This window comes from Chiloscyllium plagiosum, unplaced genomic scaffold, assembly GCF_037043375.1.
Source record: "Chiloscyllium plagiosum isolate Xiang-an unplaced genomic scaffold, Cpla_swu_hap1 HiC_scaffold_18, whole genome shotgun sequence".
Classification (NCBI taxonomy): domain Eukaryota; kingdom Metazoa; phylum Chordata; class Chondrichthyes; order Orectolobiformes; family Hemiscylliidae; genus Chiloscyllium; species Chiloscyllium plagiosum.
The window spans coordinates 31,465,434-31,492,657 of NW_028270156.1; the positions used below are offsets into that span (position 1 = coordinate 31,465,434).

The following is a 27,224-nucleotide window of genomic DNA, read 5'->3' on the forward strand; positions in this document are numbered from 1 at the left end:
GTGCATCTCTGAGAGAAATAAAATTCCCCTCACATTTGTCTTAAAGCAATGACCCTGATTTAAAAGTGTCCCCTAGTTTAGTGTCTGCCACAACTACCTTGTCAAGACAATTCAGCACTACTTCAACTTCAAGCATATCACCCCTTGCTTTTCTAAGTGGAAACAAGTCAAGCCTGTCCAATCCTTTTTCATGAGGGAAACCCCTCATTCCAGATATGAATCAAGAAAACCTTCTCTGGACTGCGTCCATCACATTTACATTCCTCCAAAGTTAAGGGGATCAAAATTCCACGCAGTATTCAAGATGTGGTCACGCCGACTTCCTATATAACTGAAGCATTACATCCCTCCTTTTATGTTCAGTTCCTCACATAGTAAAGGATATAATTCCATCAGTCATATTTGGTTTCTAACACCAACACGTCTACTACCACATTTTAGCCACCTCTTTTAATGCATAGATGAAGTCCACCAGGACCCAGAGACTTATCAGCTCTATCAGTTTGCTCAATGCCTCTTCCCCAGTGATTGTAATTTCATGAATTTTGTCTCTTCCTTCAATCTCCTTTATTTTTACCTAATACTGGACTGTAAAGAAAGGGAGATTTGAAACTGAAATGTTCTCTGAAGCAAATAACGAGAGTCCAGGAGTCTGTGATGCCTGCCCAGTGTCAGGGTTCAGTATATGTGGGCAAAGTACTAACTTGGATTGAAAGTTGGTTGGCTGATAGGAAACAGAGTGGTGATAAACGGCTCCATTTCAGAATGGCAGGCAGTGACCAGTGGGGTACCGTAGGGGTCAGTACTGGGACCGCAGCTTTTTACAATATATGTTAATGATATATAGAAGATGGTGTTAGTAATAACATTAGCAAATTTGCTGATGATACTAAGCTGGGTGGCAGGGTGAAATGTGAGGAGGATGTTAGGAGATTACAGGGTGACCTGGACAAGTTAAGTGAGTGGTCAGATGCATAGCAGATGCAGTTTAATGTGGATAAATGTATGGTTATCCACTTTGGTGGCAAGAACAGGAAGGCAGATTACTACGTAAATGGAATCAATTTAGGTAAAGGGGCAGTACAAAGAGATCTGGATGTTCTTGTACACCAGTCAATGAAGGTAAGCATGCAGCTACAGCAGGTAGTGAAGAAGGCTAATAGCATGCTGGCCTTCATAACAAGAGGGATTGAGTATAGAAGGCAAAGAGGTTCTTCGGCAGCTGTACAGGGCCCTGGTGAGTTCACACCTGGAGGACTGTGTGCAGTTCTGGTCTCCAAATTTGAGGAAAGAATTCAGGCTATTGAGGGAGTGCAGCGTAGGTTCACGAGGTCAATTCCTGGAATGGCGGGATTACCTTACACTGAAAGACTGGAGCAACTGGGCTTGTATACCCTTGAGTTTAGAAGACTGAGAGGGGATCTGATTGAGACATATAAGATTATTAAAGGATTGGACACTCTGGAGGCAGGAAACATGTTTCCGCTGATGGGTGAGTGCCGAACCAGAGGACACAGCTTAAAAATACGGGGTAGACCATTGAGGACAGAGATGAGGAGAAACTTCTTCACCCAGAGAGTGGTGGGTGTGTGGAATGCTCTGCCCAAGAGGGCAGTGGAGGCCCAGTCTCTGGATTCATTTAAGAAAGAGTTGGGTAGAGCTCTCAAGGACTGTGGAATCAAGGGTTATGGAGATAAGGCAGGAACAGGATACTGATTAAGGATGATCAGCCATGATCATATTGAATGGTGGTGCAGGCTGGAAGGGCAGAATGGCCTACTCCTGCACCTATTGTCTATTTCTTAGGGTTGGGGATGGATTGATCCATATAGGTACCAAAGACACAGGATAAGGAAAGAGATACTGCATCTTCAATAAGCGGAGCTCGCCTCAAAATTAAGAAATACAGCCTCAAAGGTATTAATCTCCAGATTACTACCTGTGCTGCATGTAATTTGGCATCGCACAAATGAAATAAAAGAAATAAAGCATGGCATCATACCCTGAAGTATTCGTGGCAATCACTGAGCAACCTTCTGGATAACTAGTGTTCTTCTTTAAATTTCACCCATCTTTTTGTGAGTAGCAAGTATTGACTTGAGGTCCACAGGAATCAGTGTTTTGACCCCCAGAAATTCACTATATATTAATGATTTAGATGAAACTGTCATATCTCCAAGTTTGCAGATGAGACAAAGCTGGGTAGGAAGGTATTCTGTGAGGAGGATGCAGAGAAGCTTCAGTACAATTTGAACAAATTAAGTGGGCAGGTACAAGGTTTGGGAGAAGATTTATAGCTTGGGTGCTCATTGTGGTTCTGTTCGCCGAGCTGGGAATTTGTGTTGCAGACGTTTCGTCCCCTGTCTAGGTGACATCCTCAGTGCTTGGGAGCCTCCTGTGAAGTGCTTCTGTGATGTTTCCTCCGGGGTTTATAGTGATTTGTATCTGCCGCTTCCGGTTGTCCGTTCCAGCTGTCCGCTGCAGTGGCTGGTATATTGGGTCCAGGTCGATGTGCTTATTGATTGAATCTGTGGATGAGTGCCATGACTCTAGGAATTCCCTGGCTGTTCTCTGTTTGGCTTGTCCTATAATAGTAGTGTTGTCCCAGTCGAACTCATGTTGCTTATCATCTGCGTGTGTGTGGTTAATAAGGATAGCTGGTCATGTCATTTCGTGGCTAGTTGGTGTTCATGGATGCGGATCGTTAGCTGTCTTCCTGTTTGTCCTATGTAGTGTTTTGTGCAGTCCTTGCAAGGGATTTTGTAGACTACATTGGTTTTGCTCATACTGTACAAGCAAGTACAAGCAGACGCAGTATGATATGGATAAATGAGAGGTTATCCACTTTCATAGCAAAAATAAGCAGGCAGATTATTATCTTAATGGAGATGGATTGGGAAAGGAGAAAGTGCAGCAAGGCCTGGGTGATCTCCTACACCAGATGCTAAAAACAAGTATGCAGGTGTGGCAGGCATTGAGGAAGGTAAATGGTATGTTGTTCTTCACAGTGAGAGGATTTGAGTGCAAGAACAGGGATATCTTTAGTTCAACTGTACAGGGCATTGATAAGACTATTAAAACTATTAAGAGTATTATGTACAGTTTTGATTGCCTTATCTGAGGAAGAATACTCTTGCTTAAGAAGCTTTGCCAGACTGATTCCTGGAATGGCTGACTGAAATAGAGAGAGAGACTGGATCCATTAGGACTACATTCACTAGAGTTTAGAAGAATAGTGGGAAATCTCCTAGAAATCTATAGAATTCTGACAGGACTAGACTGGGTAGTTGCAGGAAGGATGCACTTTTTAATGATAGGAGAGTCCAAAACCATTGGGTGCACACAAAGGATAAAGGATAGGCCATTTAGGATAGCAATCTTCACCTAGGTAATGGCGAGCCTATGGAATTAGTACCTGTTCCATTTCTTTTCTTGACTCAAACTGATTTTACATCTTTGAATTTTGAGCTACTATACTAATTATCATTCTAAATAAAACAGAACTACTCCACCCAGTGGCACAGCAGTCTCATGGTTAGCGCTGTTGTCTCATGGCGCAAGGGACCCAGGTTTGATTTCACCCTCTGGCAACTATATGGAGTTTGTACATTCTCCCTTTGTCTGGGTGGGTTTCTTCCAGATGCTCCAGTTTTCTTCCACTGTCCAAAGATATGCAGGTTAGGTGGATTGGCCATGGGAAATGCAGGGTTACAGGGGGAACGAGTGGGGGTGGGTCTGGGCGGCTTGCTCTTTGAAGGGTCGGTGTGGATTCCGTGGGCTGGTTCACACTGTATGGATTTTATGGTTCTATAACTTCCTGACCCCTCTGTTAATTGAAAGCTGTAGTCATGATGGTCATCAAATAATGGTAATAGCAACTATTATTTCTTAGGAAAAATTCATTTGGTTCACTCGTGGCCCGGCAAGACAGTCATAATAAGGACTATTCAGGATGGGTACTAAATGTTGGCCTTGCCAGTGGCACCCATACTCCATAAAAATAAAATAAAATTACAAATAGCATTGTAATAATTCTAAATATTTTATGATGGCCAGTTAACTCAGATGCTTAAACTGTGGTGCTATTAAGAGCACAAAGTCATAGATTCAATGCCATTACTTGCCAAGGATGCTGTCATCATTGCCAGAATTATGTTATTCTTCCAGATCCAGGGATCACACTGAGGATACGGAGTAAACCATTTAGAAATTAGATGAGAAATCTCTTCACCCAAAAAGTGGTGAACCTGTGGAATTTGCTACCACAGAAAACAGTTGAGGCCAAAACTTCAAGATGATGTTGGGTATACCACTTGGGGCTAAAGGATATGGAGGAAAAGCAGGAACAGTTTATTAAGTTGGATGATTAACCATGATCATAATGAATGGTGGAGCAGACTTGAAGGATTGCTCCTGCTATTTTGCATTTTTCTGTGTTTAATTTCTATTTGTGCTAACAATTAATCCATTTTGTTACAAATGCCATGTTGCATTCAGATACTTTAGTGTCTTTAATTTTGTCTTTCACCATTTTTTCAATCAGTAACTTTATCTGGTGCTGTTATGTTTATGTTTTGACCCTTCTCTAGTTATGCTTAAGTAAATTACTACCCTGTTCTATTATCGTGTAATTTCCTTTACATGTAGTCTCCTCTCCCCTCATGTGATTCCATTCCTCACACAAACATATAGGTGTGCACGAATAGGCAGACAGATATACACACGTGTGCACCAACGCACTCAAGCTGTTGTGTGTGACCGCACACAGACCACACCATGGCCAGTCAACCATACAGGTTATTTAAAGTTCTCTCTACTCCCCTAGTTATTAGATTACTAAGATTAGATTACATTACAGTGTGGAAACAGGCCCTTCGGCTCATCAAGTCCATACCGACCTGCCGAAGCGCAACCCACCCATACCCCTACATTTACCCCTTACCTAACCCTACGGGTAATTTAGCTTGGCCAATTCACCTGACCTGCACACCTTTGGACTGTGGGAGGAAACCAGAGCACCCGGAGGAAACCCACACAGACACGGGAGAACGTGCAAACTCCACACAGTCAGTCGCCTGAGGTGGGAATTGAACCCGGGTCTCTGGCGCTGTGAGGCAGCAGTGCTAACTACTGTGCCACCGTACCGCCCACATATCTTGTCAGGGCACTGGTCCCAGCATAATTCAGATGAAGACCATCCCAGCTGTGTACAGCTCCTACTTGCCCCAAACCTATTGCCAGTATTCCACAAATTAAAAGCTATTTCTCCTGTACCAGTTGTTGAGACATGCAGTCAATTCTTGAGTTTTATTTACTCTCTGCCAATTTGCTTGTTGCTCAGGGAATGATCTTTCCTTTTCAAATTCTGCTCCTAATTTCCAAGCATGATCCCTTTGAGTCACCTATGAGGTTGGTATCATGTGATCATCTGGATCATCCTCTAACCCCCACTGCATGTTCAAAGACAGAAACTGCTGGAACAACTTAGCAGGTCTGGCAGCATCTGTGAAGAAAAAGCAGAGTTAACATTTTGGATCCATTGATCCTTCAGAACTGGACTTGAAATGTTAACTCTCATTTCTCTTCACAGATGCTGCTATACGTGCTGAGTTTTTCCCACCCGTTTCCTTTTTGTTTCAGATTTCCAGCATCCACAGTTGTTTTGTTTTCCCTGCTGTAAATTCCTCTCCATCCCAAAGTAGATGTCTTCAACTCTAGCACTGGGCAGACAATACAATCAACTGGATATTTGCCCTCAACTACAGAACTATGTCTATGCCCTGACTATACTGTCCCTTACTACTTAAACATTCCTATTTGCTACCACCTTGATCATCTTCAAATGCTCCTGTCCTGCCCAGTAACTGCATAGGAAACATCTCAATGCTTCTGAGCTAGGAAAGTTTGGGAATTTTGTTCGGTGTTTCTTGCCAACAGCGTGGACAGGGTGAATTAAAATCTGATACCATTAACACATTTCCACCTTTTCTTATTACGGACTGACCTATCACCCCTATCTGAAGGAACATTTTTGGCTGAGGTGGCGAAGACTTGGGTAACTACCCTTGTGCTCCTTGTACTTTATGGAAAAATGGGTGGTGAGAGCAGAATAGAGAATATTTAATCCAACAGATGCTTCCCATTCAATAAGTAAGGATCCCATATGTCTACCATCCTGAAGTTCCAATACCCAGAGGATGCATTTACTATCAAGTACAAAGACTATCTCAAGTGCTGGTATCAGGAATTTCTGGTATGTTTGCAGCAAGGAAACTGAAATTTCCACTTATGTGGAAGAGCAGAATGTGAAGTCACACATATAAGATGCATACAGTCTCACAAAGTGGTAAGGATGTGAAACTTGCTTTCACAAGGGCTGGTTGAGGCAGATGGCTTCCGTATATTTAAAAGAAATCCAAATCGACATTTCTGTTGTGCTTTTGTGGCCAATGAATATTTGAGAGCACTTTAAAGCCAACAGAGTACTTTTGAAGAAAAGTTACTGTTTTAGTGTAAGGAACCCTAGGTAAGTGAAGAGAGGGTTATAGAACATAAAACGTTACAGCACAGTGCAGGCCCTTCAGCCCTCTATGTTGTGCCGATCTGCAAAATTAATCTGATGCCCATCTAACCCACACCATTTCATTATTATCCATATGTATGTCCAATGCCCTTAATGTCGGCGAGTCTACTATGGTTGCAGGCAGGCCGTTCCACACCCCTATTATTCTGTGTAAAGAAACTACCCCTATTATCTGTCCTAAACCTATGTCTCCTCATGTTAGCCTTCACCATCCGAGGAGAAAGGCTCTCACTGTCCACCCTATCTAACCCTCTAATTATCTTATACATCTCGCTTAAGTCACCTCTCAATCTTCTTCTCTCCAACAAAAACAGCCTTCCCTCACTCTTTCCCCATAAGATCTTCCTGCCATACCAGGCAACATCCTAGTAAATCTCCCCTGAACCCTTTCCAAAGCCTCCACTTCCTTCCTATAATGCAGTAACCAGAACTGCACACAATACTTCAGGTGCTGCCTTACCAGTGTCTTGTACAGCTGAAGCATAATCTCATGGCTCCGAAACTCAATCCTCCAACCAATAAACGCCAGCACACAGTGTGCCTTCTTAACAACACTATCAATCTGGGTGGCAACTTTCAGGGATTTATACACCTGGACACAGGTCTCTCTGTTCATCTCCACGATGGTAATAAAGTTAGAGGAAGTAGGATGGAATGGAGGTTTGAGGGAAAGTAAACGCTAGTCTGGATTAAATGGATCAAATTTCCTGTTTCTATTCTGTAAATTGCCTGTAATTCTGTGTATTCTACATCTGTTTATTTAACAGTAAAACACTAGCTATAACATCTTGCTTACTCCCCAGCACTGTGAAAACCCAATGAAGAAATCGCATTTTGAGTTAATTTGACTTAATGATGCTTTGTAAACTATTTCCGTTATCTTGATTTAAGAATAATGCAATATTCAAACTCCTGTTTACTAATAGGATTTTAATTACACATAAAAATAAAACAAAATATGCCTTCATTAACATTGAGATGTCCAAAATCAATTTGTGTGAAATTAACCACTTTTTTGAGTATTGTTACTGTTGCTGACTCTACTACTGCTGCTGGCAGTGCATTCCACGCATCTACCACACTCTGTAAAGAACCTACATCTGAAATCGCCCCATAATCTTCCTCCAATCACCTTAAAATTACACCCTCTTATAATAGTCGTTACTGCCCTGGGAAAAGGCTATCCACTCTACCTATGCCTCATCATCTTGTACACCTCTATCAAGTCACCTCTCATCCTCCTTCGCTCCAATGAGAAAAGCACTAACTCCTCAACCTTTCTTTATAAGACCTGCTCTCTGTAACGCTTCCACAACTTTCCTATGATGAGGTGACCAGAACTGAACACAACATTCCAAGTGTGGCCTAATCTGCAGCTTTATAGAGCTGCAGCATAACCTTGTGGCTTTTAAACTCAATCCCCCGCTAATAAAAACCAACACACCATACACCGCCTTAACAACTCTATCAACTTGGGTGGCAACTTTGAGGGATCTATGGACATGGACCCCAAAATCCCTGTTTCTCTGCCAAGAATCCTGCCTTGAACCCTGTAATCTGCATTCAATTTCAAACATCCAAAATGAATGACTTCATACTTTTCCAGGTTGAACTCCATCTGCCAATTCTCAGCCCAGCTCTGCATCCTGTCAATGTCCCGTTGCAACCTACAACAGTTCTCTAATCTATCCACAACTCCACCAACCTTCATGTCATTGGCAAACTCACTAACCCACCCTTCCACTTCCTCATCCGAGTCATTTGTAAAAGTCACAAAGAGCATAGGTCCCAGACAGATTCCTGCGGAACATCACTAGTCACCAAGCTTGAAACTGAATACTTTCCATTTACTACCACCCTCTGTCTTCTGTGCGCCAGCCGATTCTGTATCTCGGCAGCCAAATTTCCCTATATCCCATGCCTCCTCACTTTTTATAAATGAGCTAATCATGGAGAATCTTATCAAATGCCTTGCTAAAATTCATGTACACCACATCCACTACTCTACCTTCATCAATGTGTTTTATCACATGCTCAAAGAATTCAGTAAGGCTTGTCAGGCATGACTGCCCTTCTCAAAGCCATGTTGACTATCTCTAATCAAAATATGCTTTTCCAAATAATCATAAATCCTGTCTGTCAGAATCCTCTAATTTGCCCAACACCGACGTAAGACTGGTCTGTAATTCCCAGGGTTATCCCTATTCCATTGAACAGGGGAATAGCATTTGCCACCCTCCAATCCACTAGTACTACAGTGGACAGTGAGGCGCAATGATCATCGCCAAAGGTGCAGCAATCACTTCCCTCCCGTCCCGTAGTAACTTTGAGTATATCCCATCTGACCCAGGGGACATATTTTTCCTTGTTTTTCAAAATTTCCAGGAAATCCTCCTCCTTAACATCTAGCGTATCAGTCTGTTTCACATTGTCCTCAAATGACAAAATCCCTCCCAGTAGTGAATAGTGAAGGACAGTATTCATTAAGGACCTCCCCACCACCTCTGACTCCAGGCACAAGTTCCCTCCACTATCCCTGATCAGCCCTACCGTCACTCTGGCCATCCTGTTGTTTCTCATATAAGTGTAGAATTTCTTGGGGTTTTCCATAAGCCTACCCGCCAAGGCTTTTTCATGCCCCCTTCTAGCTCTCCTAAATCCATTCTTCACTTCCTTCCTGGCTCCCCTGTAGAGGCCTGTTTGATCCTTGCTTCCTCATCCTTAAATAAGCTTCCTTCTTCCTCTTGACTAGCTGTTCCCTATCCCTATCTCCCTATTCCCAAAGTTCCATCACCCTACCATCCCTTCCTTGCCTCAGTGGGACAAATCTATCTTGCAGCAAGTGCTTACTAACCAGCCTCCATATTTCTGTCTTTCCCTGAGAATATATGTTCCCAATTTAAGCTCTACAGTTCTTGCCTAATAGCATTGTAATTTCCCCCTATTCCAATTAAATACTTTCCCATACCGTCTGCTCCTATCCCTTTCCATGACTATAGTAAAAGTCAGGGTGTTGTGATCACTATTACTGAAATGCTGTCCGGCCCAGAGTTCTGACACCTGACCTGGTTTGTTGCCAAGCACTAAATCCGGTATGGTCTCCCCTCTACATATTGAGTCAGGAATCCTTCCTGGGGACACGTGACAAAATCTGCTCCATCCAAACCATTAGCACTACGGAGATTCCAATCAATATTAGGGAAGTTCAAGTCACCCATGACGACAACCCTGTTCCTGTTGCACCTTTCCAAAACCTGTCTCCCAGTAAGGTGACTGCTCCTTTCCTTTTTCGGACTTTCACCCATACTGACTTTGTGGACAAACCCTCCTCGACAACCTCCCTTTCTGCAGCTGTGATATTATCCCTGCATAGCAATGTCACTCCCCATAAACCCCACCACCACCACTACTTTTACCTCCCTCCCTATTCCTTTTGAAACATCTAAAACCTGGAATATCCAACAATTATTCCTGCCCCTGTGATATCCAAGTCTCTGTAATGGCCACAACATCATAGCCCCAAGTACTGATCCTTGTTCTAAGTTCATCACCCTTATTTCTGACACTACTTGCATTAAAATAGATACACTTCAACCTATCACACTGACTGCAACTTTGCCCTATCAACTGTCTGTCCTTCCTCTCAGACTTGCTGTATCTGCCTGTTCACCAGCTACCCCAACCTCTGATCCATAGCTCCAGTTCCCATCCCCCGTCACACTAAACCCTCCCAAAGAACTCCACCAAACAAGATGTTGGTGCCACTCCAGTTCAGGTGCACCCTGTCCTCCTTGTACAGGTCCCACCTTCCCCAGAAGGTACCGCAATAATCCACATTTCTGAAGCCCCCTCTCCTTCCTCAGCTCTGCAGCCACGTGTTCATTTGCACTCGCTTTCTGTTTCTAGCCTCACTAGCATGTGGCACCGGGAGCAATCCTGAGATTACTATTCTGCTTGCCCTGCCTTTTAGCTTCCAACCTGACTCCCTTTATTCACTTTTCAGGTCACTGATTCTCTTGCTGTCAGTGACCTGGGTGCAAAGCGCTGGAATTGCCTCCCTAAACCTTCATGGTTCTCCTTTCTTTAAGACACTTTTTAAAAGCTTTGCCTTTAGTGCTTTTGGTCACTTGTCCTAGTATCATCTTGTGGTTCAGTGCCAAACTTTATTTGATAAAATTTCCATGAAATAACTGGAGAGGTCTTGTCACAAATCCAAGCTGACCCTTCAGGCTCAGGGTCGTATTAAATAAAACAGCTGAGGCAGAACTGCTGTTATATAAGGTTGAATGTGTAAAAATCAGCCCATCCTGCAGCTTTTTAATGAGTATACTATAAGTGTTCCCATTGTGAGAAAGGTCTGTCCGAGAGGATACTTGTTAGGTTCATTGGCAGAGGGAATATTTTTTAAATACACAGGCTGTTGTAATGTGGAATGAAAAGGATGGAAGCAGATTCAGTAACAACTTTCAAAAGAGAATTCGATGAATACTTTGAAGGAAAAGAATATTAAAGTGGCTCAGAGCAAAGTGCAGATAACTTGGATTAATAGTTCTGAACAAAGAGGGCACAGGCACAGTAATTTCCTGCTGTTTTTTTATAGTTCTAAAACTTAACCAGGCAGATTGTATTTATAGTAGAAGAGTGTAGTGCTGGCAAAGCACAGCCGGTCATGCAGCATCTGAGGAGCAGAAGACTCCACGTTTTGAGCATAAGCTCTTCATCAGGAATGAGGGGGTGGCCCAAGGTAGCTGAGAGATAAATAGAGGGGGGGGGGGGGAGAAAGAGGGGGGGTGAAGGGGGGGGGGGTTGGCGGTGGAGGTGGCTGGAAATGCAATAGGTAAATGGTGGGAATGAAGGTGATATGTCGGAGAGGAGGGTGGAGTGGGCGGGTGGGAAGGAAGATGGACAGATGGGACAGTTGAAAAGGGCGGTGCCAAACTGTTAGGTTCGATGTGGGATAAGTTTGGGGGGGGTGGGAAATGGGGAAACGGATTAAATCAGCATTGATCCTGTGTGGTTGGAGGGCCCTAAGGAGGAAGATGAGGTGTTCTTTCAACAGGCATCAGGTGGTTAGGGTTTGGTGGTGGAGGCGGCCAAGGTCTTGCATGTCCTTGGCAGAGTGGGAGGGGGAGTTGAAGTGTTCACCCACAGAGCAGTGAGGTTGTCTAGTGTGTGTCATAGAGATGTTCTCTGAAATGTTCCGCAAGTTGGCGTCCTGTCTCCCCAGTGTAGAGGAGACCACATTAAGAGCAAAGGACACAGTACATGACGTGGAGAAAGTGAGGACTGCAAATGCTGGAGATCAGAGTCGAGTGTGTGGTGCTGGAAAAGCAGAGCAGGTCAGGCAGCATCTGAGGAGCAGGTGAATGGACTTGTGTATGGAAATACAGGTAAATCACTGATGTGGAAGGATCCTTTGGGGCCTTGGACACAGGTTGGGTGCAGGTTTTGCACTTCTTGCGGTAGCAGGGGAAGGTGCTGGGAGTGGAGGGTGGGTTGGTGTGGGCCATGGACCTAATGAGCGAGTCGTGGAGGGAATGGTCTGTCCGGATCGCAGATAGGGGTGGGGATAGAAATATATGCCTAGTGGTGGGATCTGTCTGTAAGTGGCAGAAATGGCGGAGGATGATGCATTGTATCTGGAGGTTGGTGGGGTGCAAGGTGAGGAGCAAGGCGAGTTCTGTCCTTGTGGTTGGAGGGGTGGGGTTCAAGGGCAGAGGTGCGGGAAGTGGAGGAGTTTCATTGGAGGGCATCCCTTGTTAGATCCATGCCCCCACCAACCCACCTTCCCCTCCCGGCACCTTTCCTTGCCACTGCAAGAAGTGCAAAGCCTGCACCCATGCCGCCTTCCCTCACCTCCCTCTGAGACCCCAAAGGATATCTGACAGAAATCTAGCTGTACTTCCATGCAAGTCATCTACTGTGTCTGTTGCTCTCGATGTAGTCTCCTCTACTTGGGGAGACAGGACGCCAATTTATGGAATGTTTCAGAGATCATTCGTGATGAAGAGCTTATGCTCGAAACGTTTGCTGTCCTGCCGCTCAGATGCTGCCTGACCAGCTGTGTTTTTCCAGTACCACACTCTTTGACTCTGATTTCGAGCATCTGCACTCCTCACTTTTTCCAGACTATTTATAGAGGACCCACGTGCTATAACTATCATGCTCGCTTGCATCTTACTGTCCAAACTTTTACCCAGCTCGGGAACCATTCTTTCATTGCCTTGGCATCTAGTTAAACAGGTGAGCTTACGACAACAAAGAGTGAGCAAAAACTATTTGCCAAAGATTAATTTTCCTAAACTTCTTTCCACTTGCCAACCAATTTGAGTGTGTCAAAGATTTTGTTTTAATTTTTTTTAAATTATGTAATTATTTAATAAAATAGGTAACATGAAACATTGTCTCTTTCCCACATTTTTCATAAGCTTCATTGCTTGGAATAACCCTTGTCAAATCCCACACAGCAGGTATCAGAACTAACACGCTTCAACTAAATATGGAAGGTATAAGAGTGAGCCAATGCTTTGGAGCCTGTGCTAAATGTACTTGAAAGAAAATATATACAAATTAATTCATATTTCCTTACCAAAGTATAACTGGTAATGTTAGTCTTGTTTCTCAAGTTATTTACAGTACAAAATTATACCGATTCTTCAAATATATCGAGAACAGAGACGTAGCCAAGACTGTTCTGAAAGAGCGAGGTTTGAAGAAGATAAGATTGGGTATTGAAGGTAAGCTCTGTCGCCTGAATAAAGCATTGGTTTAACTTTGTACATCATGGCAAGTGTTTAGAATGGTAAGCGATCAGTAAACTCAAGTACATTTTAACTTAGCATCATCCAACTGAAGGATTGTTAACAATTTGTTAGGTGAGAGCAGAGTTGTCCCACTCCACATTCTTGCCCTCCAGCAGCATTTCCATCCCAGGTTTCTTAAAGATAGAAAATATTCATCAGGACAAAACCAACTGCTCCACCATTGTGACCCACAATGATGCCTTGCATATCATATTCAGAGACGCTCACTCCAGATCACTGCTCTCTTATGCCATCAGTCTCTAGTGTTACCCAAGGGCATTGCAGTGTAGCTCCAGCTCAGTGTTGGCAGTGTGGCACCTTGTTCTTTTCCCTGCACGAGTTATGATGTGACCTCGGATTGCATATCTGTAGCAGTTCTACATAACACTCCCTCATCCAGGTGAAACTGAAATACAACAGCTCCAGTTCACAACACCTAATTATAGTCCATTAGGTTTATTTGGAAGCACTGCTCCACAATTAACTGATGGAGAAGGAGCGTCGCTCCGAAAGCTAGTGCTTCCAAATAAACCTGTTGGACTATAACCTGGGGCTGTGATTTAAAACTTAGTTTATACAGAAAAGGTTTTCATTCCATCCGTTTCAGCTTGATTTCAAGCTAGCTTTCAGAAGCATGTGTGTATCCAAAGCCAATCCTGGGATGGATGGGCACGATTCTTATAACCCTCTCTTGAACTGCAACGAGGGAATCCTCTGCACAGTGCATCAGTCTTGTGACAGATCTTTAAAAATGGACCCTCGGGTAGGAACAAAAGGAATGAGTCATCAGCCTGTTTGTAAAATGATGGCCGAATGGTACCTTAACTTTATTTTCACAACGTGGTTCTGTGCATGTGAGCAATTACCTAATAAAAATCTCGTCAGTCTTGCCTTTGAAATTTTACTTATAACCTCAGCTTACACGATCTTTATGGAGCAGAGTTCTCGAGTTCCATTATCCTTTTAATGAAACACTGCTTCTTGACACCATTTCTAAACAGCCTTGCTTGAATTTTAAGGCATCCCCCTCCATAGTTTTGCATTGGTTCACTGCTATGATTATCCCTCAATCTTCATTTTGAAGAGGAACTGCTGGCATAAATTTGTGTTATTTCTGTTCTTTAGTTTTACTGATAAGCCATGTATATTGGCTGTAGTGTCTAGTAGCAGAGAACAAATGACCAAACTCTTTGGGATGTCTTTGTACCAGTTTTGTATTATCAGTTGAACTTTCTGCCTCTCCTTTTTAATCATGAGGTATTAGCATTACATTTATTGTAGATCCTTTATTGCCCTTGGGAAGCTGCCAGTGAACTGTCATTTTGAAGTGTTGCAAGGACAGGGGGTTTGAAGGATTTTAACTGAACTGGCCACTATTGACCAATCTTCCATCATTTTACTGATGAGTCATTAATTGACTAATTAATTTTTTCCTTAGTGGACAGAACAGATCTAGTAGATCTCCGTTATACTAAGACAGCAAGCAACGTCATTAATATGGAATAGCTGTTCATCCCTATAAACAGTGGCTGCTCTCAGAATAGTTTCTTTGTCAATTCCACAAAGCAACTCAATGTAAAAGGTGTTGGCTAATTAAGTTTCATCTCCCTTCCCTTTGACATTTACCCCACCTCCTCTTCTGCTTCTTGTTCCTCCTCTCACCTTCCCACAATCCAGAAATGTTAGCTTCTGCTAAGTGCTCAATCCCAGTAACACTGATACCTTATGTTTTCAGGTTACCCCACGTACAAGGAGAAAGTGAAGAAAAGGCCAGGTGGCCGGCCTGAGGTCATCTACAACTATGTCCAGCGACCATTCATCAGGATGTCCTGGGAGAAGGAGGAGGGTAAGAGTCGTCACGTTGACTTCCAGTGCGTGAAGAGCAAGTCCATCACTAATCTGGCGGCAGCAGCAGCAGACATCCCACAGGACCAGCTTGTTGTCATGCACCCTACACCCCAGGTGGATGAGCTGGATGTTCTGCCCAATCACCCTGCCAACAGCAACAATGACCTGGAGCTGGACCCCCAACCCCCAGCTGTCTGACAATGTATGTGACAGGGCTGGGGGAAGAGGAGGAGGCTGTTAAGCATGCTGCTGCTGATTGATGTCGTCCTGATGCGTTTCTGTGCAAAACAGTGTGTCAGTATCGTACACCAATAAGAACAAAGTGTGATCGTAACCAAGTGACCTGCTACACGTCTTAAGTTCCAACATTTATCATCTATCTGGTCAAAAGCAACCTGCTTTTGCTGTCAGAAGGGAAAGCTGTTGTTTCTTCCTCTACATTATTTTTAAATGCACACTGTTGCAGTCTAGGTGCTACATATTGGGGAATGGCTTTGGTCTGTACTTGTCTTTTAGCCAAGTGTTCTGTGAAATGCAATTAAACTTCTGCTGGCACAGCACATTCAACATGATGTGTGATGACACTTTAGTGAAGGGAATATTCACATCTTGCATACCAAATTAGCCCTGGTGGTTCAATAAACACTCTTCAGGTACAGGTATTTTTTGGTGTGGGATAAATGTCTATACTCTAGGTATTGCTGTATGCCAGAGATTATTGCTGTCCTGTGAAGCCATTTGAAGTCTCTTAATTTTCTCAAGTCTGTGTACATGTTGCAGGAGTGTTTCTTGTATTTCTAACAGCTAATGAATGATTATATAAATAAACATCACAAGCATTTCTTTTGTGTGAAATTTTCTCAAACAGGTTACTTTTCACAAGATCTTGCAGCAATTCCACCTCTTCAATTTATTTTTGAGCATGTGCCAAGAATCCCCAGATCTTCTGATTTTAAATGTTGAAATTCCCTGTTCTTCCACAACATAAACCAGCTTTTGTCAATCCGAAAGGACAAGTGGGCCCTGAGTCCATTAAGGCAATAGGTTCTTGCTCAGTCGTACAGTTTTAGTCTGGATTAGTGGCTTATATCTTGGGTGTGGAAGCTGAATCCACAACCTTCTGAGCCACAGTTCATGGTGCATGAATAAAAATTTTTAATTTCATACAGCACAAATTACTGATGAGAATAAATATTTCTCTCGTAACAGAATTCAAGTGGTTGAGTAGTTAGCAGTGCTGCCTCACAGGGACGCAGGTTCAATTCTACCCTAGTTGTGTGGATTCTTCTTGAGCTCTAAGTTTTTTTTGGACAGTCCAAAGATGTGCAGGGTTATAGGGATAGGGTAGGATGTTCTGAGCATCAGGGTCAGATTTCAGTGTGCTGAATGGCCCCCATAGAATGCATCTCAGAAATGGGTGTTTTATAAAAGCCCTATCCAGATCGAATAGGGTATCTACTAGCCTGCAGAAAACACTGACCAGGAACCTGCAGCATTAGATGTCATGTTAATACTGAATCTGATAATACAGAGAGACGGTTGGCTATAAATTAAACAAGATTGAGAAATCATTCACAGTTCACAATCAGTTCCATACTCTTATTACTAGCATGTCTTCAAAAAGGACTTTTCTTGTATGTGTCAGGGAAGAATCTGAACCTCCTTCTGACCCAAGGTGTACTTTAAAGTCCTACATTTTGTTTTATAAAACGAGGTGGTTAAAGGTGCTGAAACGTAGTCAAGGTTATAATTTCAAAATCCAAGTAATCATTTACATTAATCTGTTAATCCAATTGACTAACTGAAAATCCCTTAATCCTCAGTCTGAATATCACTGGAAGAATGTAGTTCTATGAAAGTAAGAGCAATGACAACGAACTTAGCAAGTTGAGAGTAAATATTTCTCACTTTATAGAATAAGTGCGTAAACATTTTTTTAAAAAAAGCACTTGTGGATTCAAGGATGCAACTTTGGAGTTTATCCATCAACTTAAGACACTTTCCACTTACTGTACAGGGAGGTGCATTTATAGACCACCTTCTGCAACTTTAGTTATAAAGCACTTTGAGATGTCCTAATGAGGTAACGTGAGTATAGTTAGTTATAACACCATCCAAGTGTTGTCTGCTCGGGAGCAACAACTCAGTTTGAGCCTTTAATTCTCAAAGATCTCTATCACTGGCAGTTTTCTTTAACCTTGTCTGGGTCTGTTGTAGGTTCATTAATTGATTTCTACAACTAGTCAAAGGCCCTTTAACAAACAAATATCCTAAGGTGCTTCGGCAATAGCACTGTCAAATAAAATTTGACAACTATTCCCAGAAGGAAATGGTGACTAAAAACTTGGCCAAGGAGAAATCTTCAGACAGCTTTAGGGAAAGAATTTCAGAACTTTGGGCCCAGCTCCATAGCTGAAGACAGTGACCAATAAAAATCAGGCATGCAGAGACTGCAAGGTTATATGAAAGTTGGAGAAAGGAAGGAACAAGATAGATAATGAGAGGGCTTTGAAATTCCCATCATTAACATACAGCAAGCTAGTCACCTTTTTATCTGGACAGCAGTTCCTTTGCTCATCTGCATTCAGTTTACATATGGCTCATGCTCCTGGAATCTTATTTGGTGGCTCAAGGCTCTGCAGAAAACTTTTATTTATCATCTCCAAGCAGGGCCTCTTCACATTATTATGTATTGTTTTTGTGGGATACTGTTGGCATGGTATAGTCATATAATGGCAAATATTCTACATGGCAGTAATTTGGGTAGAGGAATAAATTAAAATGAATTTAATGTATATAACTAAAACATCAGGGTCTTTTATCTCCATGTTATGGGATAAAAGGACAGCATCAGTACAAATCCAGTTTACACACTTATATACAAATATATTAACTAAGATCAAGGTTTTAAAACAGCAAATTCTCTCTGTACAAAGTGATTTGTGTAAAAATAAACTGTACAAATGGCAAACCAGATCAACTCTACAATTTTAAAACAGCAGCATTTCATGGCTAATACAATAAATATTTGTATATATATATATATATATATAATATGGGACAGAACAATGCAAGAAAAACAAACTTTGACACAATTAGCTTTGCAGAAAGGATTGCACACATGGGGATCTTGGTGTTTTCCAAAGTTAGGCTCCAGAAAGTGCAAGAAAATTTTAAACAGGCTTAAAACATCCCCAATGGAAACTCACCAAGATTAATGTAGCAACTTGCTCCACAAATGCAATGGGTTGGGATGGAATTGAAGCATCTTTGCAGGATCCACACGAGTGTTTCAGCTACGTGCAAGTCAATAAGCAACACACACACATTGGCAAAAGTTCTGATGAGAAGTTTCATCAGTGTTCAACTTAACACACTCCTCTTTGTATAAACCACTTGTTCAAAGGGGCCATGGCAAGTCACTAAAATCGACTGGACCTCCAAGCCCTGCGTCTGCCTCCAGAAGGCTCATGATCACAGCCATGGCTGCTTCGTCATTGCTGGGACTACTGGATGAACGATCCTCAATCATATCAATACCTAGGTGAGAGTTGCCACCTGAAAAAGGGGAAGTGAAGGTGAAATTGGATAAAGACAAACTTTGCGCAATATAGCAACCACAAAACAACTAGGGCTGGATAAAGATGTTACAAAAGCAAAGGGGTACATGATGGGGAATTCCAAATAGGGTGCAAATGTTAGTGGTGCTGAAGAATTTATGAAATACATTGAGTGGAACTTGCACTCTGCAGAGAACTAGATCATTTGAATCTTCACAAATTGTAAATCTGAATATAGAATTTTACTATATTAAACATGCAATAAGTTATTTAAAATTCCAAAAGGCACTTCATAGGAACATAAAGGTGACACAAAGTCATGTAAGGTACTATTGGTCAGGTAACCAAAAACTTGGCTAAAGAGGTAGTTTACGGAGGTCTTAAAGGACAAAAACAAAGTCAGGATACAGAGATGTGCAGGAAGGAAATTCCGAGAGACCAGCTGAGATCACAAGTGAATAAACAAGTCCAGAGGTAACAAGACAAAGGGTCTTTTCCTGGTTGGCAAAATGACATAAGTTCTGTGCCAAAGGGATTGGTGCTGTTGCCACAAATTTTTACTGTTTGAGTAAGTGACTTGGATGAAGGGACTGAATTGAAGGTTGCTAAGTTTGTTGACACAAAGACATGCAAGAACTTCAGTTATGAAAAGAATATTCGAAGGTAACAAAAAGGACATAGTGAGGTCAAAATCTGACAGATGTGGGTAAATGTGAAATTGTTTGTTTTGATAGGAAGAATAAAAAAACATAATATTTAAATAACGAGGATTCTGGCGTCCTCACACATGAATCACAAAAGCTTAGTGTGCTGGTACAACAAATAACAGGAAAACTAATTGAATGTTATTGTGAATTGAAAGGGGAATTGAATGCAAAAAGAGAGATTTTACTTCAGTTATACAGGACTTTCAAGAGGCCACATCTGAAAAATTATGTACAATACTGACCTTATTTAAGAAAGCATATAAATGCATTGGAATCCGTTCACAGAACATTTACTCAACTGATACCTGGTTTGGGCAGGTTGTTTTATGAGGAAAGAATAAGTTTTTATCTGCTTTTAGTTCTTAAGTACATGTGGTGACTTGATTAAGACATAAAAAATCCTGAAGGGTTTTGAAAACATGCAGGTGTATCTTCTTGTAGGAGAATCGAGATCCATGGGTTACTGTTTCAAAATAAAGTGATGACCATTTAAAGACAAATATAAGGAGTTATTTGTTATTTTTACTCCTGCTGAAATCATATGTCCAAACACTACAATGCTCTTAAAAACCAACTGAGCTCCAAAGAGGTGTAACCTTTTAGTGAGACTAATAGCAGAACAGTGAAACATTTTGCTAATTCTGAAGATTCCCTACTGATTGCTGGGGGAAGCTCAACAGTGTACCTTGTAGAGCAGCAGAATGACTGCTCAGAATATCTTAGTGTCCACTTTATTCTATCCATGTGCACACTCCAAAAATTGTCAGTTTCAGTGCAATAATGGCAGCCGGTGCTAACAATTTCACTGTTCCCACCACAAAATCAAGATACAATAACTGTAGATTAATAAAATGTAAAAAGATTGAGAAGTGAGTATCCCTTGACAAGAATCTATCACATAGCTCCTGTTAGCTGGATACTGAAATTCTACACAGCTTTTATTACAGGCAGTCAGCTAGATCAGTGTTGAGTATCTCAAATTAAATGGCCCATTCACTATTAACTACATCAAGCACTTTAATCACAGGGCTTAGTTGAACATGTAACTACTTCCACAACCCATAAATCATCCCGTATAACTGCGAACTCCTGCACCATTATTAAATCAACCCATTAAAGTTCCCAAAGTTAAAATAAATATTTTGCTCATGATGTTATCTGACTTGTAGGTAAATCTATATTTAATAAAAAGTAAAATGTAGGAAATATACAATATATCGGACCTCAGACTTGAAAAGATAGATTAATGTGCTGACCTATCACCAGAATTTGAAGACAGAAAGTCAGTGTTGTTTACAGAATGCAGGTATAGACTATTTCTCCCCTTGATGCTGTTCTACAATGAGAATAGGAGTCCATTCAGCTAGAGCCTACAATGAGCCAAAGGACATGGACTTGCTTTTTTTAAACTTGTTCCTTCTCATATTTCTGCACATTTTGATTAGCCATGTCATCGAGAGCCTCTAGTCTAGAGTTCAGAATCTTTCAGGGATATTTGGAAGACTCTGTGAATAAAATGCTTATTTCTGAACAAGAGGCCCTAACAACCTAGAAGCTAAAAACCTTGGAGCCACTAAAAAATTGGCGGATATTATTTCTCATATTTTCAACATTCTCGTCTCTTAAAAAATTGCAGTTTGGGTTGGGAAAACGAAATCTATTTGACATACAATTGACAATTGTCCAACTGGCTAACGATGACTTTGATTGCCTGGTTTTGCAAGGATGGACAGGGTTGTTGGTGAATATTGTGGGGTGGGGCATTGAAGGTTGTAAAGAAAAAAAGACTTGCATTTAAATGGAGCGTTCCATCATCTTGGGACATTCCAAAGTGCTTTCCAGCCAATTAAGTACTTTTGAAGGGGAGTCACTGTTGTAGGAATGTAGGAAACATGGCAGGCAATTTCCACACATAACTCCCACAACAACCAAGTAACCAGATCATTTGTTTTATAGATATCGACTAATGGATAAGTACTGACCAACAACGACAAACATAACATCACTACTCTTCAAATTAATGCATTGGGAGCTTTTACATACAGCAAAAAAAAACTACAGTTCAATGTTTCATCTGAAAGTTAACATATCAGACAGTGTAGCATTCTCTTAGTGCTACACTTCCAACATCAGAGAAACAAGATTATTGGGCTCCCTTCATCATACCGTACTGGCCTAGCCCATTTTATCCTTTTTCCCTTGTGTTTATCCAGTTTTCTCTTTATTGTATTTCTGTTATGTTTCAATGATGTCGCAGAAGGAAGAATTTAAAAAAGGGATAGGAAATAGGAAATGGCTGAATGACGGAAATACTATGTCACAGGAGGCCACTGGGCCTATTTGAGTCCATGCCCCTTGCTCTCCATAGAGTGAGACAGGCATTTTCTGCCTATTCCTTCAGATTAGGCCTGGAAACAAAATTGCAGGGTGCACATCCAATTTTCTTCTGAAATTATGTATTGTCTCTGCTTCTACTAGGGTCTTCCTCACAAACCCTCTGCATCTCCCACCAAAACCTTAAAATCTGTGACCTCGTATCATCAGGTAAATTGGAACAGCTTTTCTTTGTCTACCTAATCGAAACCTAATCTCGTGATCCTCTATTAGATTCTCCACTCAATATCCTTTGCTCCCAAGAACATCCCCAACTTCTCCAACCTAACCTTGCAGTGAAGATCGATTACTCAAGGAGACAGTTTGATAAATCAGATCTGCATGGTCTCAAAACCCCTCATATCCTTCCTGGTAAGTGATGACGACCTGAATAGGGCATATTAGCCAAAATGTTATAACAGACTGCCAGCACCAGCAAAAGCTGAGTGGGTCTCCTCCTGTGCTGTCATTTCCATAATTCAACCTTATTTTATGCTGCTACTCAACAAGTGTCCAATGCAATTTACAGTTTTTGAACTGGGTAAAACTGACATGATTTCCAAGCAATACCAAAGAGTGCAAAACTTACTAAGTAGAGAGGTGTTGTCCAAGTATGGATAGCCCGTGCTGTCTGTTACATGCGTGGCCAATGCTCCTGCATTCGTCACATCTGTAGAACCACCATTCAGAATCTACAGAGAGACACAGCATCATCAACATCAGATTGTCACAGAATAAATCGGATTCAACTAAACAACCAATCCACTGGCAATGTCTCAGTTTAGCCGTACAACAACAGCTTTATATTTACACAACAAAATATCCCATGACACTTCGCAGATGCAGTACAAAACAAAATGTCTTCTGATGCATCTCAGAGTCACACTAAGTCAGATGACCAAAATCTTGGTCAAAGTGGTAGGTTTTAAAGTAGTGTTCAAGGAGAAGGCGAGGTAGAGGGGGGAATTCCGGAGTTCAGAGACAAAACAACTAAAGCTTTTCTTCAAAATGCTGTGGGATCTTTTACATCGATTTGATGAAGCAGACGGGACTCTGTTCAACATTTCATCTGAAAGATGACTGTCTCAATAACTGCTTAACTTAGACAAACTAAAGATACTCTAAGGGAGTTTTGATTTGTTAATGTTGATTCTCCCATAGAATTAATTTTTCACTGGTAGCTAGAGGTTATGGGAGGTCTTTTAATTGCACATAGTACAGGGCTGAATGTAGTTACAGGAGAAAGTGAGGATTGCAGATGCTGGAGATCAGATGCAAGAGTATGGTGGTGCTGGAAAAGCACAGCAGACCAGGCAACATCTGAGGAGCAGGTGGATCAACATTTTCGGGCAAGAGCCCCACCTCCATCTACCTGTCGCACTCTTAGCTACCATTCCCCATCCCCACCACCCTCCTGTTTATCTCTCCACCCCCTCAGCTCACAAGTTTCATTCCTGATGAAGGGCTCTTGACCGAAACGTGGATTCTCCTGCTCCTCGGATGCTCCCTGGCCTGCTGTGCTTTTCCAGTACCACACACTCAACTCTGAATGTAGTCATAACTTGGAGATGCTGGTGTTGGACTGGGGTGTACAAAGTTAAAAATCACACAACACCAGGTTATAATCCAACAGGTTCACCTGATGAAGGAGCATCGCTCTGAAAGCTAGTGTGCTTCCAGTTAAATCTGTTGGACTATAACTTGGTGTTGTGTGATTTTTAATTGAATGTAGTTTAACAGCCTGACCTCTCCAGCAACTTGCAATTCTTGCCATTGTCTTTTTGGGGTAATATTGCCATCAAGTGGAGACAATAAGAACAGCATTGGCTACCTTCACTTCTTTGACCCTGAACCAAAGATGGTACAAACCCAGAGATATTTCCTACCTTCTTTCCGCCAGGAGATGATGTGTCAGGTGGTGGGGTACTGGTGATGTTAAGCGGACTGGAACTGCAGCTTGAAGGGGAGGATCCTCTAATCCTGTCAAATACAAAGTCACATCTCAATAACAACTTATATAGCGGCTTTAATGTTCAGCACTTCACAGGAACATTATAAAGCAAAATCGACACCAGGACAAACAAGGGGATAATATATCAGGTGATGAAAAGCCTGGTCAAGGAGATAAGTTTTGAGGATGTCTTAAATCAGGACAGTGAGATAGTATAGTGGAGGGTTAGGAGAAAGTTAATAATCACACCAGGTTATAGTCCAACAGGTATATTTGGAAGCACTAGCTTTCAGAGCGCTGCTCCTTCATCAAGTGGTTGTGGCGTACAAGATTGTTGGACACAGAAATTATAGCAAAAGTTTATAGTGCGATGTAACTGAAATTATATTTTGAAAAAGACCTGGATTGTTTGTTAAATCTCTCACTTTTAGAATAATTTCAGTTCTTTCATATGAAAAGTCCAGAACTTTCTTAAAGTTACATTCTCAAACGAACTTTAACAATAGGTGCCATGTTGGCCCAGAGAACCCACAGCAATAAAACTCAGAGATGCAAAACAGACCTGAATTAGAGAAGCACAAATACCTTTGCGGATTGTGGGGCTGGAGGAGATTACAGACATAGGGAGGAGGGAGACCATGATGGGTGGGGGGGATTGGAAAACAAGGAGGAAAGTTTAAAGTCTGAACTAATGGAGACAAATGGAGGTCAGTGGGCGCAAGGGTGGCAGAAGAATGGGGCGAATTAAAAGTGAGCAGCAGAGTTTTAGATTACCTTAAATCTACCGAGTGTGTTCGATAATGCATTTGGGCAGGATAAACATGAAGAACGATAGGACCTAGGTAGCCCAGACTATCAGAAGGACGTTGGTGTGTATGCCCCACCAGGGCAGATAATGAAGTGGTTAAGGCAGCCTATGGTATACTTCCCTTTATTAGCTGAGGCAAAGAAATTAAGATGAGGGAGGTTATGCTTGAACTGTATAAGACATTGGTGAGACCATAGTTAGAGTACTGTACGCAGTTCCACATGTGGAATCCACATTTACAGAAGGGATGAGACTGCACTGGAGAGGGGACAGAGGGGATTTACCAGGATGTTGTCTGGGCTATTTCAGTTTCAGTTAAGAGGAGAGATTGGATAGATTGGAAATTGATAGCAGAGGGCTATAATTGAGATAAAATTATGAGAGGCATGGATAGGGAAGACAGAATTTTTTTTTCTTGATAAAGGGATCAATGACCAAGGGGCATAGATTTAGACAAGGACCAGAAGATTTAGAACCTTTCACCCAGAGGCTCGTGGGAATCTGGAACTTAGTAAGAGTGGCAGAAGCTGAAACTCTCTCCTAAATATTTAAAAATCCAGCTGCAATGTCAAGGCATACAAGGCTATGAGCCAAGTGATGGAAAGTGGGATTAGAATAGTTTGGTAGTTGCTTTTGGTCCGGGTGAAAGTGATGGGTCAAAGGGTCTATTTCCATGCTGTAGGTCTCTCATAGAATATGGGAAACCCCCAGGATTGTATTAGTCAAGTCTAGAGGTAGCAAAGGCACAAGGAAGGTTTCGGCAGCAGACATGCTAACACAGAAGCAACATCAGGCAAGGTGAGGGGAAATTCAAATCAGTGACCTTGGTAGTGGCACAAATGAGCCAGAAGCTTCTCTTGGGTTGAATGTAACAGCCGGGCTGCTAGCGGATTATTATCGGAAACATTAGGAATATGCCAAAACGATAGAATAATCTTAGAATGAAGTCACAGAAGCAAGGCTCAGTCGGCTGGGCAGCAAGCTTGTAACGAAGAGTTGGTTCAACTGCCGCACTGTCCAGGACTCCATGAAGGAGCCTTCTTCTCAACTTCTCCCCTCACCTGAGGCATGTTAAACTACCACCAGTTATCTTTCTTTTACAAAACAGCAGCCCTATGGTCCTGTAATATTATGGCAACTTTGTCTTTTAGAACCATACGACAAGCATGAAATCAGTTGGCCCATCATGGTGGTCAGCTCACTGAAATTAGTTATCCAATTCAGCCCACTCCCTTATACTAAACCCATAGACCTGCAAAATTTTCAAATATTTCACCTACTCCTTATTGAAAGTTGCTGTTGAATCTGCTTCCCATCCCCACTCAGGTGGGGTATTCCACTTGCTGCATAAATAATCTCATCCCCTCAGCCCTTTTGCCAATTACAGAGGAACCTCAATTATCTGAATATCGGATTATCCGGAAAGATTGCTTGGGTGAACTAAGTTATCCGGCATTTGATGAACCAAACGAAATACTCCCCATCCGTGTCCTTCGAATAATCGAGGTTCCTGTGTATGTTAAATGTGTGCCCTCTGGTGATCAATCCTCCTGCCTGCGGAAAGAGTTTCTCCTCCCTTACTCTATCAATAAAAAAATTTAAAATATTAAATACCTCTATTCAATGTTCCCGTAGCCATTCAGCACACACAGAAACAACGGATGCACATTCCAGAACTTCACAATATCCCAAAATACTTTGAAGCAATAGAAATAGTCTTTTTGGTCATACAGTAACTGTTGTAACCGAAGAAACACGGGAGCGAAAACGCTCACAGCGAGTTCCCAAAACAGGAATGTAACAATAACCAGGTTTTCTGTTTTTAAGTGTTGTTCATGGTAGTGCAATATTGATCCCAACGAATGGCAGAACTACCCATCTTTTCTCATGGTGGGTAACAGGGGCTTGCTTAACTTTTCAAAGCCAGGACTCCAGATCTCAGACAGTGCAGCACACCCGCAGTGATGCACTGAGGATGGCAATTTGGTTTTTGCGCTCACGTGTTCACACAGGGATTTGAACCCACAACATTGATGCGGGGGGTTGCTGAACTGCCTTACCCACTGAGCCATGGCTACATGTTACTGTGTCAAACTATGGACCAACATGGGGATGCTCAATCTACGATAGCTCAGTTTTCTAATAAGAGAACGTAAAAGGCTAAATGCTTGAACAAGGCGCAGAGCACTGTATAATGCCACTCTATCCTCATTGCCTAAAGTCATTTAATCCCCACAGATACGTCAATGACAAACAAATCACCTTTGTAGCTCCATCACTTCCTCAGCAATCATGCGACCGATTTTCCCAGCTCCTGCACGGGTGCCCCCAGGAATTCCAGGGACAGTGGTGAGTGCACGCTTTGAACTGGCTAGACAGTGAGAGAGAAGGACAAGAGCTTAGAAGTGTATGAGGTACAGTAGCAGAATGATTATGTTACCAGACTAGTACTTGTGAGACCCACTGTATTAATGATCGTTCTGGCCTCTATATGCAAGGATTCATATACTTTCATGGCAGGCAGCGCAGTGAAGATTCACTACGTAGACTCCAAAGATGGCTGGGTTATCGTACAAGAACCAGGGACAGAG

The 27,224-nt window shown here is 42.0% G+C and overlaps 2 protein-coding genes across 10 annotated transcripts in view; one reads left to right on the top strand and one right to left on the bottom strand.

The window, feature by feature from the left end:
• LOC122557720 (BTB/POZ domain-containing protein 10) overlaps positions 1-16,075 on the top strand; it is a 92,201-nt gene extending 76,126 nt beyond the window's left edge. For all 5 annotated transcript variants that reach the window (XM_087996401.1, XM_087996403.1, XM_087996402.1 and 2 more), the window contains 2 exons: positions 13,210-13,320; positions 15,122-16,075. In XM_087996401.1, the coding sequence (XP_087852527.1) occupies positions 13,210-13,320; positions 15,122-15,432 (422 nt within the window). In that variant the 3' untranslated portion in view covers positions 15,433-16,075. The remainder of the gene's footprint in view (positions 1-13,209; positions 13,321-15,121) is intronic.
• A 1,923-nt stretch (positions 16,076-17,998) lies between these two features.
• The window catches only part of bmal1a (basic helix-loop-helix ARNT like 1a), an 87,956-nt gene continuing 78,730 nt past the window's right edge, over positions 17,999-27,224 (bottom strand). For all 5 annotated transcript variants that reach the window (XM_087996399.1, XM_087996400.1, XM_087996397.1 and 2 more), the window contains 4 exons: positions 26,896-27,004; positions 23,761-23,854; positions 22,464-22,566; positions 17,999-18,792 (listed from right to left, as the gene is read on the bottom strand). In XM_087996399.1, coding sequence (XP_087852525.1) covers positions 18,635-18,792; positions 22,464-22,566; positions 23,761-23,854; positions 26,896-27,004 — 464 coding nt within the window. In that variant the 3' untranslated portion in view covers positions 17,999-18,634. The remainder of the gene's footprint in view (positions 18,793-22,463; positions 22,567-23,760; positions 23,855-26,895; positions 27,005-27,224) is intronic.